At 42.7% G+C, this 20857-nt stretch overlaps 1 protein-coding gene across 1 annotated transcript; it reads right to left on the bottom strand.

Moving 5' to 3' along the window:
• Positions 1 to 1738: 1738 nt before the first annotated feature.
• Positions 1739 to 16699, bottom strand: CLDN11 (claudin 11). Its single transcript, XM_036930915.2, has 3 exons — positions 16213 to 16699; positions 12597 to 12761; positions 1739 to 3018 (listed from the first exon to the last, which is right to left on the bottom strand). The coding sequence occupies exons 1-3, from the start codon at positions 16436 to 16438 to the stop codon at positions 2786 to 2788; spliced, it is 624 nt and encodes a 207-aa protein (XP_036786810.1). The 5' UTR covers positions 16439 to 16699; the 3' UTR covers positions 1739 to 2785.
• Positions 16700 to 20857: the final 4158 nt, after the last annotated feature.

Raw genomic sequence — 20857 nt, 5'->3', positions numbered from 1 at the left:
CTATATAGTGGCTACTCACCTTAACAAATTACCCTTAAACTCTCTAATCTCATTTTCCTCATTTAAACAATAAGGATCAACCATTTCACCTGTGACTGGGGGCATTGTCTTCCCCTGGATGACAACTGTTTTCACTGAACTTCCAGGTTCTGATGGAGCCCTCATGAGCAGAGGCAAAATCATCCAGACGGACTCCCTGTCGATGATTACTGATTGTATCATCCCTGTTCTATAGCTGTGCTGTCTACTTCAGGAGCCTCTGGCCCCACGTGGCCTCTGAGCCCTTAGAGTGCAGCTATTACAAATAGAGGCACGCTGTAAGTACAAATACACGCTGGGATCCCAAGACTTCATACAAACAGAAGGACATAAAATATCCCATTAATAACTGATGGCATATCAAAATGATAATTTGGATGCATTGGATTAAATAGAATATATTAAAATTAATTTCATGTGTTTTTTTAGCTTTTTAGTGTGGCTCCTTGAAAAGTTTAAACTGCATATGTGGCTGTATTATATTTCTATTTGACAGGCTGTTCTGAAGGAACTGCTACCCCTCCCTCCCTCCCTCCCTCCCTAGCACTGATAATAAAACCCAACATTGGCGTTGTGACCTACAGAATAGGATTCTGTAACTAAGCAGGCAATGACTGGCTAGGGGAGGTTTGGGGTATTTCTTCTGCTGCAAGGAAAAGTGGGGCTGATGTAGCACAGCTCCTCAAGTGTGAAAGCAAGCAGCAGCCTCAGGGAAGGGGTGTGTGGGTGGGCACACATATCCTCAAGGGGAGAGGAGAACACTTGAGGACACACTGACTCAAGCCAATAGCTGTGAGGAGAGGGCATGTAGGACATGAGGCTTGCTCTCCACACGCCCTGCATGCCTACTGCCCCATTCATGGTCACAGCTGTCACACCCTGCACATTCTTATGAGGCAAGGGCAGGGCCTCCAGTATAATCACGTGACATGTGTTCTTACGAAAACCATATCATAACTAAGCAAATATTTTGGTCAACATGAAAGTTGTCTTTTCTGCAAAAGTAATTTAGAAATAGTTTCCACCAGGTTATAATCTCCTAATGTATGCAAATATCTACAAAAATGGCTAGCCTAAATGGGTATTTCCAAAGAGGAAGTGTTTGCCAATTATTATAATATCAGCTGATGAAGTTAGTATTTTTGGAAAAATACTGCCAAAGTAGATTGTAATCTGTTTTTTCAAAGTGACTCATAACTTGACAGAGTTTCTGGAATGGAAAGCAAACAAAAAATCAGCTCAATGTGTGTGTCTTTGTCGAACATCTATATGCCTATGTTTGAAAGAAGTACATTTATTAGATAGTAATACTTAAATATCCAATAAACCGGGTTCATTTTCTATGTCCCTTTAGAACTGGCCAATTCCTTTGTTATATGTTCAGAGGAAATAAAGGAGTTTGACTGTGTAATGCTTAGGAGTTGGTTTCGGGTTGCTGCTCACTTACATTTGATTTTAGATACCATTACATCACTGTGTAAGAAACCTAGAGAACATCTAGGTTATTGACACTTTTATGACCACACATTATCACCATGATATAGTGAATAAAATATAACTTTGTAATTATTCAGGGAAGTGCAGAATGACTTGTTCTTAAATCATGATCAGATTCCCTATAAATTACTAATAGAAATTAATGAAATTTTTAAAAATCAGTAGATAGTACTTCAGGACACAACAGAATATTAAAGGCCAATTTTGCAGACAGTCTGTTATTTTATTGCACAGATTTCACTGAAAGAACAAAATGCACCATCAATGTTTGGAGAGTTTGGGGTCTCAGATACTGATACACCATCAGTGTTTACACCCGTAAAGCCAAATTCAACAGTACAATATATGTTAAACAGTATCACTTCAAGATGGCTAACAGAATGAAAATAGAAAGTTGGAAAAAAGCTTTAAAAATGTGTTAAGTTGAAGCATATGCAAGTGTAGGATTAAAAACCACATCATACATACCTGGAAATCAAAAATGTTTTGTGGAATGGCAGTTAGAGTTATACTCACTTGTACTGTTATTTATCATATAATTTAAGTTTATTTGGTTCATTTCCTTCATACTGATGAATTGAGAATTTCAGGAAAACCATGGTTATAAAAATTATCAATCTTGAAAAAGTATGTACAGATAAATGTAAAATCACAAACTAAAAAAGATCCCCACCCCTTGCCCTCAACTTACAAAATGGAAACCTTCCCATGGGGGTAAAGCTCCAAGATTCTCCCCCTCCCCCACCCTATGTCCCCAATTCTCTCTTTTTCTATCACTTATAACTAAATGACCTTGGAGCTGAAGAGGAGGGAGGGAACAGAGAGGCTTCTTAATGAGGGTCCCATTGTCATCTGTAACAGTTTGAAAAGTGTCTTTTATTTCTCTCCACACACCCAACTCAGCATTGTTTGCAAGATACTTAAAATTAAAAGAGAGAGAAAAAAAAACATATGTATATGTATGTATGTATGTATGTATGTGTGTGTGTGTGTGTATATACTAGTGAACAACAAAAGGATGCCCACAAAAAGAGCTAATAGTGGGCAAAACCTTGAGGAAGTTTTGTGGGCATTATCTGAGCTAAAGATTTCTTTTAAGGCAACAAAAGGGGAGGTGGGTGTTAAGACTACAAAACGCCAGACAGGATGCTTTTCTAGACCTTTGGCTTTGGAGCCTGGCAGAGGAGTGGGCTTCCCTGACTGTGGCAAGCAAACCTAGAGTCATGGGCCAGCGTCTCCAGCACCTCTCTTACACATGGGCACTCTTGGCATGAGTGGGAGAGCTGGAGCCAGAAGAGTAGTAGAAACGGTTTTCACCAAATGACTGGGCATCTCCAGAGCAGCAGACGATGACACAGCCACCTACGAGGCACAGCACAGCACCAATCCAGCCCGCGTACAGGGAGTAGCCAAAGCTCACGATGGTGGTCTCACGGTGGGCGCACACAGGAAACCAGATAGTGGCGACCATGGCACAGAGAGCTGGGGAGACATGGAGAGGCCGTGACTGGGCATGCGCATCGCACAGCACACCAGGCACAGCGGGCAGGCCCCCTTCGCTACACACACACACACACACACACACACACACACACACACACACCCCTCTGGCTTCCAACCGACTCCAAACACTGGATACACACAGCTCTACTCCCTCAGCAATCTGAACCTAAAGGTTTGCAGCTATAGAATACGCTGATCAAAACCTTGTGTCAAACTGCAAGCTCCTTATTTTTTCAACAGGTGGCAGACACAAAAGAACTCCAATGTAAAAACCTGGAAATAAATCATTTAAGTCCAAAAAATATGTATTTGTGTTTACTTATATATCTATAGTTATTATTCTATTATTACACTTACCTAATTGTATTATAATTATCTCTTTACAGGTCTATTTCCCATTCCAAGTTCTGAGCTCCTTGCAGGCAAGGGCCATGTCTTACTTACATTTGTAAAGTTGATGTGCAGCTCAGCCGGAAGCACATAGTATGTGCCCTATGTCTACCAGCTGAATGACCTATTCAGAAATGAGAAACAAGATGGCTTCCACTCTATCTTTTCCATTTAGTCAATTTACATTACAAACACCTGAAGAAGGTATGAAACTTCTCTTGCTGTGAATAATGCTTGAATCAGTGGAGTATCAGCTAAGAGTCTGAGCTTGTTTTGTGCTGTTCACAATCACAACATCTCAACATATGAATGAACAGTTCTCAGAGTAAAAGAATTTACCCATTTAAGGGTTTTATGGTAATGATATTTGTTGTGATGGGTCACAATGGTAGAACTTTATGATCTTACACCAACCAGTCTAACTTTCAGATCTGGTTTTGATTTTAAAGACTAAGATAAGAAATATCCTCCATATCATGTAGTTCTTCTAGTCCTCCTAAACCGAATAACAAAATAAGAGCAAACAGGAGCCTATGAAGACTTAAAAATTTTTCTTAAACCTACATCTGCAATGGAGCTAGGGGGTATTATGTCAGTGAAATAAGCCAGGCAGAGAAAGACAAGTACCAAATGATTTCACTTATCTGTGGAGCATAAGAACAAAGAGAAAACTGAAGGAACAAAACAGCAGCAGAATCACAGAACCCAAGAATGGACTAACAGCTAACAAAGGGAAAGAGACTAAGGAGGATGGGTGGGAAGGGAGGGAGAAGGGGGAGAAGGGGGAAAAGGGGGCATTACGATTAGCACACATAATGTGGGGGGCAGGGCACAGGGAAGGCAGTACAACACAGAGAAGACAGTAGTGTTTCTATAGCATCTTACTACGCTGATGGACAGTGACTGTAATGGGGTATGTGGGGGGGACTTGATGATGGGGGCAGTCTAGTAACGATAATGTTGCTCATGTAATTGTACATTAATGATACCAAAAAAAAAAACCTACATCTGCATCATCAAATAGGGCAGTCAGAGGTACAGGAGCTACTGAACATTCCTCACAAGACTAGAGAGGCTGAAAAAACAAATTCTGTATTTTAATTAATTTATTTTTTAATGGCCTCATTCAGCTAATGGCTACTGTACCAAACAACATGGCTCTAGACAATGTCACTCCATAACTTCCTTTGGTATCATCTAATTTCTCCCACTATAAGCAAGATAGAAATTTTAGGAAAAGCCTGAAGTTGAGATGGCACATTAAAGATCACAGACCGAAAAATAAGAACAGTAATACTGGGGTTTCAATCATTATCCATAAAGCCTTCGATAAATTCAAGACAGGGCATTACAATGTTTGCTGTCTGGGGTACCCATGTCACTGTCAACCCAGCCAGCTTTTTCTGATTCATTCTCATACTGAGTGATTTGTCTAACTTACCTCTATGCCCACAGAGAAGAAATATCATTTTTCTTTAACCTAAGCACTCAAATCTAACAGCCCCATACATTAGTTCTAAATTGAAGAAAAGATTTAAATAAGTCTTACCCATTTTAAAATACCTTTTAAACTACCTCATTGCATTTGTGTAGCTTGTAACACAGGTTTTTATTGACAGAAGACTAAGCCCACCCCCACAAGTTGGGCGCAGACACACATAAATAGATATCCTATCCTTAAAAAGTGTAGATCCCAAGTGGAAGTTAAAGGGAAAAAATTGAACCTGGAGGCTTTGGATTGCTCAAATTAGCTTTCTAACAGCCTACACTCACTCCACTAACTATGAACTATTCACACATTCAAGTAGTTTATATAAATTTTCTAAGAAGCTGATATCTATCCATAAGTTAATGGTTCCTTTTTCTGGAAGAGTAAGTGCAATCTGCCAGTTTCTGTAATATTTTATATGAGATACCATGAGAAGATGTATTTTTCCTTCTGTGTATAGAATGTTCTCAAGAAGACCAGTGTTAATCAAATCTTCCCTTTCCAGACCAGGGCTCTGGACACCTGAGATATGGGAAAAAGTCTTTTTCTTTCTCTTCCTCTGGCCACAGATTCTGAAGCCAGCACTCTTGAAGAATTGTATGGTTATTGTCATAGTCATACTTTTAGTGGAGCACAGAGAAAAGCCTTTTTCTCTATTGGAACAAGGGACAGAAACTTCTAGAGTGTTTCACCCAAAGAGAACTGCTTTAGATTCTTCATATCAATACACAATCCAGCTACACACCCCTGACCCCAAAAGTGGGCATTCGTTCTGCTAGGTGCAAAATCAGCAAGCTAGCAAGGGCTTCCAAACACCCAAGTCTGACTAGGGGAAAAGTGAGTAGTGAATAGCTAAATTCTGGAGGGGAAAAAAAAAGATCTGATTCCCAAACAACTGATTTGGTTCAATCCAACCAATCTTTCCTATATACAATTAAATGGTTTCAAAACATCTTATGGTTCAATTTAAGTTTGATATTTTTCAATTACATTGTATTTACACATAGAACACACAAAGACACACAAAAAGCATTCCCTACATTTTCATATAAACCTAACTTAACTTTCAAATTTGGTTTAGATTTTACAGACTAGGATAAGAAATTGCCTCTAATTTCATTTAATTTACCCTCTTTTCCTAAGCAAAGTAATAAAACAAGGTTATCTTCCCATAGGAAAAGAATCCAGCTCAATATTCCAAAAGTAATCATCAGTCTTGATTTTGAGTGTTTCAAGGATTTTGTTAGATTTTCTTCTAATACAATTCACCAGAAAAAGGAATAATCAGAAAAATGTCTAAACATTTAAATAATGAATTACAGGACTGGATGAGTGAATGGGTGGATGGACAGATGAGAGCTATTCTCATTTCAAGTCTACTTTCCACTTCAAACACACCAAAACTGACTTCCACTTCCAAAATCTTTTTTTTTTTGTCCTTGGGGAATTAGCATTATTTTGTAGACGTATAGAAAAGCTGTGGGTACTGAAAATGAGAGCAGCACTTCTCAGGTTCTCATAAGAAATCGCGTTGGTACACCCATAAGATGAGAGGGCCTTTTGAGCTTAGTTTTTATCTGGAGGTGTAAACTCGCAAGTAAAATGACACAGTTGTGGTGTAGATTTAGGGAGTATTAAACAAAAGATTTAGGGAGTATTACCTTTCCAAAAATCATAAAATCTTAATGTGACTTTAACACACTTAAAGTTACAAGCTCATGATTTACCTCATTAAAGATTTCCTTCCTTTGTAATCCACACAAAACAAGACAAATGAGGACCAGCAGGCTCTTAATTTCCTAGTAGATAAATGAACTCTGGGTGGAATTCCTGTGGCTCTCAAAGATGAACCACATCAAAACCACTAGAAGATGACAGACCGCCACACAACGTGAAGGGAAATGAGAGGTTCACTGGGAGCAGTGACCTTCCATTGAACTCACAAAGAAGAATGTTAAGAAACTAAAAAAGGAGAATTTATTCAATTTCAGCATGGTTTGAAGAGGAAGGGGGATGTTTTAATCAGTAAAGTTAAAAACGCAAGTCAAATCATTACTTAACTAAAAGATGTGAAATATCAATAGAACTGGCAATCATTTTTGGTTTTCTTAAAGATAAAGAAGCCCTGCTAGATTTATTTTGATTTGCAGGTGTGCACACACACACACACACACACACACACACACACACACACACACACACACACAGAGTTTGTAATCGTTCTCTCCATTATTGGAGAAAATAAAGAAAATGTTATTCTTAAAAAATCAGTTACTTAAAAAGCAAAGAAAACTGTAGAAAGGTAAAAGGAATTGCTTTTCTTCTCATGTCAACAGACTTATTTTTAAAAGTCTTTAATAATGACGGAAATTTTAACATTGATTTTTCATTCAGTTTCTCCTCTTCTACCTTCAGAAGACACAATAGTTGACTGCACAATTTGGAGGTGAGGGAGATCTACCATTTGCAAGGGAGTAGAAGGAAAAAACTGGAAACATTCTTAGCTAAGAAAACAAAAGAAGGGGAGAAGGGAAGAAGGAAGCTTCTCTGTGCAGATACAGAATCTCCTGGAAGTGGTCCTCTCACGAGTAGAGTTCCTTGCTCTTCATAGAATAAAACTGTTTGCCTCTTTGGTAAGTTTCAAACAATGTGTTTTTAATTGATAGAATAATTTTATTAAAACTTAATGATCTTGATGTTGCCAAAAAACAGAAAAAATTTGAAAAGGCAAATTTAAAGCAATGAAATGTAAGTGTAGCTTTTAATTTCTTTAGGGATTATATGACACATGTTAATATATGAAGTTAAGTGTGATGAAGTCAAATAAAACTGGGATGGTGTGTTTGGCTTTGGAAGTAATAACTTAGAAAAACTGGCAGACAGACAAAGAGGCCCAGAAAGACAGGCGAGCACCAGATGCTGCCATTTCTCCTGGCTCCCCCTGAACACTTGTTTTCAGGCACTTTGTCATTTTTAGAACTAAGCACTGAAAGGACTTTTAAATGCATCATATCTAACACAAAGTAATAATTTCATTTTAAATCACTTAAATTACTCTGACTTATATTTAGTAAAACAGGGGGAAAAATCTTCCTTAATGTTATGTCAAAGATTTACTTCAAAAAATATCTGGGGACCGGAAAAAAAATTGTACATAGATGAAGCTGACTGGCGGTGAGTTGATCATTATTAAGAATTAAGTTTGGGTTCATAGGGGTTCATTGTACTATTCTTTCTACTTTTATATATATTTGAAATTTTCCACAAAAAAGACTTTTTTAATCCCCCTCCACTGAAACATTTTACAATGCACTGAACACTATCTTCTACAGTCAACACTATTATAACACATGATCAAAATAGCAATTAGCTTTAGCTTTGTACCTGTGAATTCAAGGAAACAAGTAATGAAATTTCAAATAAGCTGTTGGTTGGAATCATATTTATTCACTGGTTCCTTATCATTTGAAAAGAGAAAAATTTTAGCTTTTTCTTTTTTTATTTGTCCATCTCTAAATTTTGACTTAAGAAAGCAGCTACCAGAAGACCTATGCCTCTTACACAATGACTTTTATGACTACCTAACATTTACAACAATCATCAAGTAAATGGAACATGTGAGTACATTATTTTCCTGGCCTGTTTTCAACATTTTTCCTTTTATTGCAGCTCCACACATCATTATCTTTTTTTCCCATAACCTTTTTTCAAAAAGCCAGTCTCATGGTTACTTGCTAATAATTTTTTTTTAATCATAGAATTTAGAGACGGGAGAGACCTCATAAACAGTTCATTCTTCCAGTTATACTGATAAGGTCATTTTAAGCCACAACCATACTAAGATGCCACATCCTTTCCACTACCCATATGAAATCTGACTTAAATCAGGGACTTGTTTGTATAATGCTAATGAGTTTGAAGGAAGAGTTTTTCCAACTATTCTCCTAAAACCCTCTGGATTAAGGACATCACTGTTTATTCCATACCCCAGGGATTACCTTACCCTGTAGAACATCTGATTCTGTGCACATGACAAGCTCAACTTGTCTCACCTGCACACACCCTTTATTTTACTGCCATTTCATTATTAACCTGTGAGTTCCAAGTTAAAACAACTTTTTTCCAACATAAATAGGAATCCTAGGGCTATATTATTTAAAACGGAGAAAAGAAGATGAAAAGATTCCACTTAGGAAGGAAAATACATTTCCTCTCGTTCATTCCCCACCCAACCTCCACAAGAAACATCCAAAGCAAGAGCTTTCTAACTTATAGCAAGATGAAGAGTAGACTGAATCAGAACTAAGCTGGAGTGTTTTCAGTTCGGTAGCTTAATGTGGCTTTTTAATAATGAAATACACAAAAACTTCTAACTACTGAACCCTCCACTCTGGTTTCTACAAAGTAAACAAAGGGAATATTTCCATTAGACCAGGATGCAGCCTAATGTTTCCAAGAACAGCTCATTGTCTGTCCTTACCAGTTCCATGTGTGGAGACGGCCCTGCAGAAATTAGAGAGAAGCAATAGAATGCCCAGTTGCCCTCTGGATTAGCTCTCTATTTCCTCTAACCAACAACAGCAAAGATAATAGCAACCGTTTGTTGATCACTTACTACGTGCCAAACCCAATGCTGAATAAACTTGCGTGTGTCTATTCTTACCAACCTCGGAAGTAAGCATCGTTGTCCGCATTTTATATAAAAACTCCAAGACATTAAGTAACTGCCCAAGTTTCACAGCGGCACTGTAGTAGATCTGAAATTTGGTATAGTTGTTCTGACTCCAAATGATCAAGTAAAGCAACTCAGGGCATAGGCACCTCCTGCCTTGTCAGGGGCTCTTGAACAGACACAAACGGATCAGATTTGCCTGGATGCATCCCCGATCTGAGACACGTGCTACACCGGGCTTTGATCCTTTTCTCCATAGCAGGAGCCAAATCCTCACACCATTAAATTTAGACTGCTGAGAAGACAAAGCTGTTGTACAAAAGACATCATATTTCAAGGTTTCAGAAAAATGATTAAAAATTGTCAGGGTCAGGAAAAACTGGTTTTAATGAATAGTGCTTACAGTTTCCATATCAAGATTAGTTTCAACACTGTTTCCAGTTTCCAGGCCCCCAAGCCCCAGGGCTGCTTGGCCTCCTTTGGTCAGCGACCTCACCACAGCTGGAGGACCATCGGTGACCCCAGGACCCAGCAGGAGCTCAGCACTGGCTTCTCCCGGGACTTGCAGAAGCCACTCCAGAGCAACACAAAGGGAGCTTTCATGTGCTTTTGCTCCTCCCACCCGCTGCCAGCAGGGAAAGGAGGTACTCGGCTACGTGGGGAGAAGACCCAGAGAAGGCCGGCAGGTGCCACGCAAGGAGCTTTACATTTCCAGCTGTGAATGAGCTGGGTGCGTTCAGTCTAAACAACACCCAGCCCAAAGGCAGGAGGCCACCTACTGAGAAATAAATCCCGCCTGGGGCAATTAGAGAGGAAGCGGGTAACACTGGAAACGTGCCACCAGAGGGCAAGGAGTAGTGCCCTGGTCCCATCCTAACAGGGAGTGGCCAGGACCGGGCAGCCCCGGGGCAGCGGTGGGGGTGTCAGGGCACTCCTCCGCCCTCCACCCATTCCCCTGGGCAGCAAACAGGCGCTGAGAACTCACACCACTGCCCGGCCCCACCTCACTTTGCTCTCTATCATTCCATCTACATCCACAAACTTTGGAGAAAAGACAAAGAGAAACTTTAATCCAGCTAGGAAGTTTCAGACAACTCACTGTTATTTTTTGCATAACACTTGTTATTCAACTGGACAATTTAGTTGTTTTTAGAGGTTTTTTAAAAATCAACTTGTCTAAACATACTTTGATATAATTTCCACAGGGTTGGGGTTTGTTTTTTTAAAGTATTCTCTTACTAGTGGATAATCTGCGACTCCTGTAAGAAAGGCCAGAATTTCTAAGAATGACTACCTAACACAACACCCATTCTTTGGCTTGGGCATTCTCAGAGCCAGAGAAAGCCCCTGGCGTTTCTGTGAGAACAGAAGGAAAGCGGGCAGCCATGGCAGAGGTCTGGGCTGAGAAAGGTTCCACCTGGAGCCCACCTGCCAGTTCACTTGCAGGAGAGCTCTGGTCTACCTGCTGGAAAGGAATTCATACACGGAGATCTGACTGCCAAAAGACACTTAAAAGAGAGGACTCCGTGAGTTGGGTGAAGCACTGATTCGTCTAACACTGAGTGTGTGTTCCATGTTGCATGCCCACACAAATTCTTTGTGGCCGGAATCAAAATGTCCATATCCAGATTCTCTGGAAATTGCAGTGGCCTTCTCACATTTCATTGTCACACACACACACACACACACACACACATACACACACACCTCTTCTGAATTCTCTGTGGCTTCACAAGCCCTGAAAACCTCCATCCCTTTGCAATCTTGGGAAATGGTGCCCCTCCCTCTCATGTCCCCTCAGTTCACTGGTGTCACCAGGAGTGAGTGTCACTAAGTGATATTGACCCATACAGAACAATGACCCCTTACCCTTACCCTCAAGCATATGGCCTGGGAACAGTTGGAGGATGGGAATTCCTTGCCGCAGAAGAGCCTGACTGTGTATCTAACCCATATGCAGACCAGTTTCTCCTCGCTGATATATTAGTACACTTGGAAACAAGAGCTGCTTAATAAATTCTTAAAATTCATGTCTTCCATTAAGATTTGAATGTGCTGATGAGATTAGTATTCAAGAAAAAAAAGAGAGAGAAATGAAATCACTGAAGAGTGCAGAGCTAAAAGGACCCTCCCCTAAACTGTTAAATCAAGCCGTCTGTGTGCAGAAGTAATCAGGAAAACTGAAGAAGCACATGCCATTTCCTTGGCCTGGGCTGTTCCCTCCCTTCAACCAGTGACCTGACCCCCTTCTCCTCACCTCTAGAACTCATCACCAGGGTCCTCTGCTCTGAGAAACTCCTCTGGTCTGGGGTCTTCCTCTGTATGTGCACAGCCTGCATACCATTCTTAGATGAGCACACACCACACTCCATGGAGACATCCAAGCACCCTCGAAGCAGAAACTGCCTCTTTTTCCCAACATCCGCAGTGCCTCCCATGGTGCCTGGCACTCAACAGATACTCAGTGCTTACTGAATCAAAGATGAGGTCATAACACATCAGCTACTACCTTCAACATATTACTTTTCTCTTGCTCTCTTCTTTCTCTCGTCTGCTTTATATACTAACTGAAGTTCTCCCCCTTGGCTGCACATAAGAGTCACCTGAGAAGCTTTCAAGGAGTATCTTTGCCTGGCCTGACACTGAGAAACTCTGCCTGAACTGACCTGCTGCAGGACTTGGATAAGGCATTTCCCAAGGGGATCCCATCCTGCTGCCTGAGTGGGGGGGCCACTGAGTGACTCTCCTCTGGTCTCTCTGTTAGATGCATCCTCAAAACCCTTCTTTTCTTTTTTGTGTTTTGAGTTATTGTCATGCCCAGTGATGCCCACAGGCACTACTTATCCCTCTGTGTAAGCTGATCATGACACATTGTGGCTGTCTTCTCCCCAGTGGAACGAATCCCTTGGCTTCCTTTTGTATGGCTCTTGAACTTGAAGCAACAGCAAGATCTGAGATTCACTGGGTTAATGCAGAGATGGGGTGCTGTATAGAAAGCTGTCTTACCCAGCAGAATGAGCATAACGCCAGCCAGCTGGGCCCGCCTGTACTTGGCCACGCCAGGCTCGTGGCCCATTCGGATGCAAGGGAGAACCGTCAACAGCAGGAGGATGGCCGGCAGACCCAGGACCGAGGCGGCAATCATCAGGGCTCGGCAAGCCTGCACGTAGCCTGCAACAAGAGCGCAGACAGGGTGGGTTAGTTAGACCATGGGTCCCCTTGGCTGCTGAACCCTGCCTCGTGGGAATTCAGCACCATCTGCCTTCCTCCCTCTTGCCCCATTCCAAGATTTAGAATGTGTTAAATGTTGTCTAAGATCATGTCACATGTTCCACTTTTAAAGTGACTCAGTGACAAAATGGGGAAATTGAGGGCTAGAGAGACTGAATGGGGATCCCTAATTTAGACCACTCATCACACTTCCAGGATAGAGGGGCCAAAGTTTCAAATACATTATTATATCACCTTGGGAAAGATTCAGATTGAAACTCAAGTCTCCCAAGATGTCTTCTGTGATGGTCTGTGCTGATCCCAGTCTGCTGTTGATATGCTCTACCTGTGTGTCCTTGGGCAAATAAATGAGCTACTGGGTCTTTACACTTTGCTCATCTCTAAAGTAAAAGTAACAATAATACCTACATGTCTCTAAAGAATTCAACTAAGATTAAATTAGTTAATTCATGCTAAGTACTCAAATAAGGTCAGCTTATTATTACTGGCATTACCACTCTGTGTCAGCACAGCACTTTCATCTCCAGGTGGACTAGGTGATTTTTGTCCCTAACTATATAATTTTAATTCATGTTTTATATAAATAGTGTGTGGGCCTATGTAAAGTAAGACTCACACTTCCTCCCTTCACATCTTCCCAGAGGTTGCTGTGCTCATGAATCCCACATGCGATGGATGGTCAGGCTCCATCGCCCACCCACCTCAACCCCAGCACCCCAGGCATGCCTCCACTATGGTCTGTTACTGTCATAAAGGCATCTCTCCTGCCCTGGGGATTCCTAGAAGACAGACACCTGCCTTGCTCTGCATGGAGTTAATATGGTACCCACAGCAAATGATGTAAACATACAATTATGAATGAAGGAACATAGGAGTTGAATTTTAAGAGTGGAGTAAAACTACCCAAACTTTAGGCTGTCAGATAAAATGCTAGGCAACAACTTTAATGAGAAACAGATTACATTTTGTGCAATACTTATGTAAAATAAATCTGATAATACATTGGGAGAATATGGCAGACTTGAATGTGTTGCTTCTCATTAAAACACTCTACCTCCTCAAAAAAAAAAAAGATGTATCTATTACTTTCCCTGTTTTCCTCAGAGGGAATCAGAGCTAGTGGTTGGCAGAGGTGCGCAGAGTTAATAGCAAAACCAAAAATTAGCACCAACTTCTGTCTGCCTTCACACCAAATCTGGCAAGCCTGCCTTGTTCACCCAGACCCAACTGCAACCCAGTGTCTTAGCAAAACATGCTAGAATTCAGACTCCACAAGTGCACTCTTCCAATCATGGACCATCTCAGCTTCTTCAGAATTAAGGATGATCAATAATCAGTCAAGTATCTACTGACTTGGAGACCCCCTAGACAGGAGCCACAGGACATGTGAGGCCCGACCTCAGACCACAGCCATGTGCCCCTGTGGCTTGTAGGAGAGCCAGGGCTGACACAGAGCAGACAGTCAGCTAACGACTGAGGCTCTGAAGCCCATGTGCTGTACACTTGGTAGGTGCTGAAGCCAGGTCTGAAAATCAAAAGGTGGAGACAGATCTGTCTCTATCTCCACCCAAAGCATGGATTAGGATTAGGTCTTTCTAAAATGTACCTTTCTGGGGGATGGTCTGTGTTTACTGAAAATAAACCACTTGGCACTGAATGCTCAGTAAACTTAACTTCAGGGGAAGAGAGCAATGCTAGGCTGCAAAAATTCCTACCAATACCATGCCCAGCTTTTAATAAAAAACTTAGCTACCATTCATGGAGCATTTACTACATCAAAGGAGGTTTACATTTCTCATCTCATTTACTCTCAATTCTGAGAGATAGGTGGTTGGTTTGATTTTAATTTTTAAAAGAAGCCAGAAGGGTTCATAGAGGTTAGTAACTTTTTTTTTGTACTAAATCAGCTAGATTGTGAACACTGGATCCCGGAATCTGACCCAGATCTACCAAGGCCCACGTTAACTGAAGATGGGCTCCGATCTGGGTTCCCCCAGCCTCTGTCATGCTGAGGGTATAAAATGGAGGAAAGGACGGTGAAGGGCAGGACTGACTGCATGGCAGGTACCTGCTTGTGCCACTGGCAATGCCCAGGTCAGGGGAAAGTGCAAAGGGGACAGGAAGTCTTCTATATCTTTGAGGAATTTAGGATGTGGTAGAACTTGGCTCACAAACAATGAACAAAAAAAGTCAAAATGCACCCTGAAGGGGATGAGAGTAAAATACCAGAGCAGGAAGGAGGAAGGGGACACTGATTCTGACTACAAGCACTAGGCAATAGGAGGCACTTGAGGGGAGGCCTAAGTGGGGAACACAGCCTCCGGGAGCCAAAGGTTCAGCTGGGAGAAGGCACAAGGCCAGAAGCCTCTGCGCCCAGTTACTCTGCTTGTAAATGAAACCCTGATAGGCCTTTAAACGTGCGCCATCCTCAAAGGCTAGACTAGGTTCAGGAGGCAATGGCAGACAGGTCAGGGCCGGGATATACCCGTAGGGCAGGACAGAGATTCCGAACAGAAAACCGGAGGGTGCGCCAATACCACGCGGGTCACCCAACTGACTCGAAACTTAAATCTGACTTGAAACTGTGGCCCAGAATTTTTCAACGGGGCAGCAAGTGAAGATGGCGTCCCCAGCTGGCGTCGGGGCGGATAGAGGCCAGGCAATTCCCTCCCCTCTCCACTCTGAGACACTGCTGGAGGGGAGCGGGCGGTCCGCTGCGGCGTGCCTGCCTGCTCCCAGGGGAAGTCAGCCCTCGGAGGGGCGCCCGCTCTCACCTATCGGACCGGACGGCGCGGAGACCGCGAGGGGGTTACAGCGAGCCGGTGGGCCGACGCCCCCCACGGCGGGAGTAAGAGGTATGGGAAATAAATAGGTCTCGGGTCCCGACCGAGCCGAGCTAGCAGGGCCCTAACTTGGTCAGCAGGCTTCACTCTGCCCACAAGGACCAGGAAACAGCCTGCGCGCGTTCGGATCGCTGGAATGCTTGCATTTCTCTTTCTTCCTGCCCTCTGCGAGCGCGGCGCCTGCGGAAGGATGCCGGGCCAGGAAAAAACTACTTTTGATCACTCGACAGTGGGAGCATGGGGCAGGTGGTGCGACAGTAATTCACACGGACGGAGCTCCGACTGTATGTCTGTGTCTCAGCTCATTAACTTGTCAGGGTGAATAGTCCAGTGGCCACGTCTATCATCCCAAATTTAGGTAAGAAAACTGAGGATGAGTATTTCTAAGTTTGGGGCTGTCTAATTCCTCTACAACAAGTTGGGACTGACGGTGCTCAAAGATCTTCAAGCTCCCAAAATATTTCTCTGAACGCCATCTAATGCCGCCTCTCCGGTCTGCCCCGAGGATAAAGTTTTACCAGCAGCCACTAGCAAGGCGGGGTCCTTACCCGGTAGAATGAGGATGTCCACCAGAGGCTTGCAGTGGTACAGCCCCGTGGCCATGACGCAGTCGGCCCACAGCCCCTTGGAGCCCAGTTCGTCTAGCTTGCGGCAGGTGGGGATGGTGTAACCACAGGTCACCACCCAGTCATTGGTGGACGTGGTAACGATGATGCCGATCCAACCTACGAAACTCGTGACGAAGCCCACTACCTGCAGGCATGTGGCCACCATCGTGGCCTCCCCGGCGTCCCCGCGCCTAGCTCCTCGCTAGCTGTGCCCGGGCACTGGGACGGACGGCGCCCGCCTGGTCCTCGCTCTCTCGCGCTCACCAGCAGCTGGCCGGCCACGGCCCGGTGCGGGACGCGGGAGGCGGTGGCAGGCCACACAAGGCTGCAAGCCCAGCTCCCAAGGCGCGACGGGCGCACGGCGGGCACAGCGACAGACACAGAGACAGGCACGCGGCGGGGACAGCTGAGCAGCTGGGCAGCGCCCCCCTGCCCCCCTCTTTAAACCCCGTAGACTGGCCGGCGAGCGCCAATCGGCGACGGCCCAGGGTCTAGTCAACCAATCGTGGAGCGGGGTCGGAGTGGGTGGGCGGGAGGCGGAGTGGGGAGCGGGATTGGGTCTGGGGGATGCATCTCGGCCTCCTGCCCCGCGGGGAGTCGCGCGCTCAGTTTTGGAAAGTAAAATAATTCGATCCAGGTCCAAGAATGGAGAGTGACAAGGGGTCCCGTGCGTCAGGCGCGAGTTCTATTTTGCTGCAAATTATTTCTCTTTTGCTGCCACTCTCTTATCTCCGTCTCTGGGTCTCCGCTTCGCTCCAGCCCACGTCAGTTTGCTCCTGCGTCCGTGCTAAGAGCAAGGACCGTGGTGCAGTTGTGGTACCAGGTACAAGGGCGGTGCAAGGGTTCCGGGTACAGTTTCTCCGCGGCCCAGGATTGTAACTGATGACCTGAGAATTGCCCTAAGGAACAGACGCGAAGCCTTCAGCATATCAGAGTTGCTAGTAGAAAGAAAATGTCAGAGGCGGCCATGGCCATAAAAATGGTGACTACAACAGTAGCAAATTCACATTTATCCTGCTGTGTCGTGTGTTCTGTGCATGTATTTATGTATTATCTCATTTAATTTTTATAAAAACCCTTTGTGGTAGGAACAATTGTTTACAAATAATCGGCATGAAGAAACAGCATGAGAGAAGTAAGTTGCCCAAGTTCACACAGCTAAGAAGAGGTAGCCTCCGTGGACCCACCTTACCCCTCCTCACTTACCATTCCTGGGAACCTGTCCTGATTATCACTTTCTGAAAATTCCTAAAGGGCTCAAGTGTCCCATTTTTGTCATTAAAAACTAGGATGACTGCTACGGGTCATTTACTGTAAATAAGTTAATATCTGTACTCCAGTGAGCACACTACCTAGCCTGGAGCAGGTGCTGCACAAGTGTGAGCTGTCACCATCACCTTCATCCACATCATTAAGCCACCTTCTCTCTGTGCTTTTAAATAAGACCTATTATATACACTTTTTTATCATGTAAGAAGTCCTCCTTGTGTTATGTTTACATTAAACAGTTTTAACTCCCTTTGACATTTGGCTTATTATATCCCTCTGTCAACAGTCATGGGGTTTACAGATGAGGATTTCAGCAAGCACAACACTTGCTACTCAACAGTCTAAATCTAAAATATGGATCATAAATCATAGGTACTAAACTCTTCCATATCTCTGCTAGGTGTCAGGGCAAATCACCATGTCTTCTAGGGAAGACTGGCCTAGAGGAGACCTGAAAGAAATCAAGTCCTCTAGAATAGATGACAGTGTCAAGTTCAATTACCAACCAGGAGAGCATAGTGGCTGAGAATGCAGGCCAGGCTGGACCACTTACCAGCTGTGGGGATCTAGTCACTCTGCCTCTCTGGGCCTCAGTTTTCTCATTTGTAAATGGAGATGAAAATATTGCCTACTCATATGCTTCTGTAAGTTAATTACATAAAGATCTTAAAACAATATCTGGTACAAATTATGTGATGTGAGTTATGTGAGTTAATTACATAAAGAGCTTAAAACAATATCTGGTACAAATTAAATCCTCAGTAAACCCATGCCTCTGTGATTGCAATATGATGATTCAGAACTCATGCTTTTGCACTTTGATGTGTGCACACTGCATTCATAAAAGTTTAATCTGTGGAAACTACTATATAGCGATATGTTCCCTTTTCTGAGTAAGCCATTGTGTTTGGCAGCATATCATTATCAGGATCTATCAACTGCTGTTTTCAGGTATTTTCTCATAACATTTTTTTAAAAAGCTTTTTTATTAAGTACAATATAAAATATAAAACCCAAGCAACATCAATTCATTGAAAAGGCAGCTATGAAATCTGCACTCTTGTGATGCCATAAGCATTTGACATTCTAACAAAAAATAACTCCAACCACTCAGAATTTAACAGTGCCTTGATCACAGACAGGTCACACCACATTTGTAAAGCCGGATTTCAGAACTCAGACACTTAACGGTACGAAAAGTTGTCAAGTTGTTGAGATCTTGGGAGGAAATCTCCTGAGTTCATATTCCAATTTACCACTTGGGTAGTCCCTTAACCTTTGTGACTCTCCAGTTCTTCATCAATAAAGTGGGAATAACAGATGCCCCCATAGAGTTATTGTGAAGATTAAGTGAGGATGAACTATACAAAGCACATAGCACAGTACCCAGCACTGATGGGCACTGATAAATGTTAGCTACTGTTAGTATTATTCATAGGTAATACAGATTAATTAGAAATATAAGTTACCATTGATAGAGCATAAAGCTAAACTAATTAGGTTATTAATGGGATAGAAACCCTAAGATGAATGTCCAAATCACAGCACAGATGTACTTACTAAAGGCCATTTGACTGAGGCCAGCAAAATCTAACCTGTTTGAATGAATTGGCCATACATACAGAGAGAGCACACTCCCGTGGGAAGGAAGCTCAAGGAAGCAGGAGCCAAGGAGCAGAGAGAGGCGGTGAGAATCCTCTACTATCCACAGGAGATGCTATAGTGGCCCAGAGACTCTGAGGCTGTGGTCCCTTTATTGAGGCTCTCTGCATAGTGGGGAAGCTCCTCAAGCTCTCTTAGTTGAAGGGCTTTTCCTAAAATCATCCACATTCTTCGGCTGGGACCTTGCCAAGACATCCTTGTGATTAGAATCTCACTTCCCACTCAGCATAACTTAATAAACAGACTTCTCAGGCCTAACACAGTCCCAGGTACCCTTTTAGTTGTGAGAGTCAGTCTCTCAGGATCCAGTGACCCCAGAAAAGTGTCAACAGTGGTTCCCCAGCCCTCCAAACAAAGGCCTTCTCAGTTACTTTTTTCTCAGAAACTTCCCCATGCCAGCTCTTCACATTTCTACCGTGTATAACAGAACTAGTAAGGTGTAGCTGAATCTGATTCCAGGTCTTCTGACTCTAAATCCAATATTCTTTCCATTACGAAAAATGTAAGAAGAGTCATTGCTATAGCCTTGAGCATAAATTTCTTAATCTAATTCTAAGATATTTAAAGATACAGAGGATTAAACAGCTGGTCAGTGCCCTACACCCCAAATGTGTACTGAACAAAGGAAAAATCCCGGTTAATTGTTCTTCTACCATTTACACTTAAAATAATCCATCAAACTAATTTATGATTCAGTTAGAGCACGAATGCAGATTGCACCGGCAAATGGTGTTGGCTGGTAAGCTTCAAAAGCCCACAGGGAAAGCAAAGCTTGGACCAAAGGAGTGTGCTCACAGCGACTACTAGTGGTTGCCTTTTATCATTGCATGGCTGGTAAAAACATTTTCTGTGTAAAGATTCCAATGACTTACCAGCAACTTCCTACATTCCAGATATGTGACCATTAGGCCCAAATGGAATGTGAATTTCTCTGTGAAAACTTTCTTTATAAATTAATAAATATACATCTCTTTAGGAAACCAAACTTGAAATATAGGAAATTACTTAGATGAGATTATTCATTTAAAAATAAAGTGCTTTTAATAAGACCACTCTTTAAAGGATAAATTCCTCTGGTGGATTTAAATATTTGAGAATATAAGAATTCTACATACACACACATTTTTACAAATACTGCATGTCGAATTCGTGGTATAAATAAATGTACCAAACATAGACTTAAAAAAAATGAAATGCCCTGGGAGTTTTGGGGTTTTGTCCATTCTACTGATCACTGAAATCTGAGTGCAACACAGTGTCTGGCAAACACAAAGGTGCTCTGTATGTATCTGTTGAATGGACCTGAATTGAAGGGTTCCAAAGCAAAATTTGCAAACCTCCAAGTTTTACTAGAATGCTGTCTTATTTCATTCAGGCTGCTGTAACAGAGTACCATAGACTGGGTGGCTTATAGACAACAGAAACTTATTTCTCACAGTTCTGGAGGTTGGAAGTCCAAGATCAAGACGCCGACTGGCAGATTCTGTGTCTGGAGAAGTCTTTTGACTGTGTCCTCACATGGTAGGAGGGACAAGGGAGTTCTCTGAGATTTCTTTTATAAGGCCCCTAATCACATTCATGAGGGCTTCACCTTCATGACTTAATCACCTCTCAAAGGCCCCACTGCCTAACCAACACATTGGAGATTAGGTTT

The sequence above is a fragment of the Manis pentadactyla genome, chromosome 1, assembly GCF_030020395.1.
Source record: "Manis pentadactyla isolate mManPen7 chromosome 1, mManPen7.hap1, whole genome shotgun sequence".
Classification (NCBI taxonomy): Eukaryota; Metazoa; Chordata; class Mammalia; order Pholidota; family Manidae; genus Manis; species Manis pentadactyla.
This window is presented reverse-complemented; position numbering and strand designations above follow the sequence as displayed.

What these genes read in the sequence shown, in the direction of transcription:
- CLDN11 (XM_036930915.2), bottom strand. Translation starts at nt 16,438, where the DNA reads ATGGTGGCCACATGCCTGCAGGTAGTGGGCTTCGTCACGAGTTTCGTA. An exon ending in GGACATCCTCATTCTACCGG is followed by an intron (nt 12,762 to 16,212) that starts GTAAGGACCCCG and finishes CTCTTGTTGCAG; the next exon opens with GCTACGTGCAGGCTTGCCGA. An exon ending in CGTTATGCTCATTCTGCTGG is followed by an intron (nt 3,019 to 12,596) that starts GTAAGACAGCTT and finishes ATGTCTCCCCAG; the next exon opens with CTCTCTGTGCCATGGTCGCC.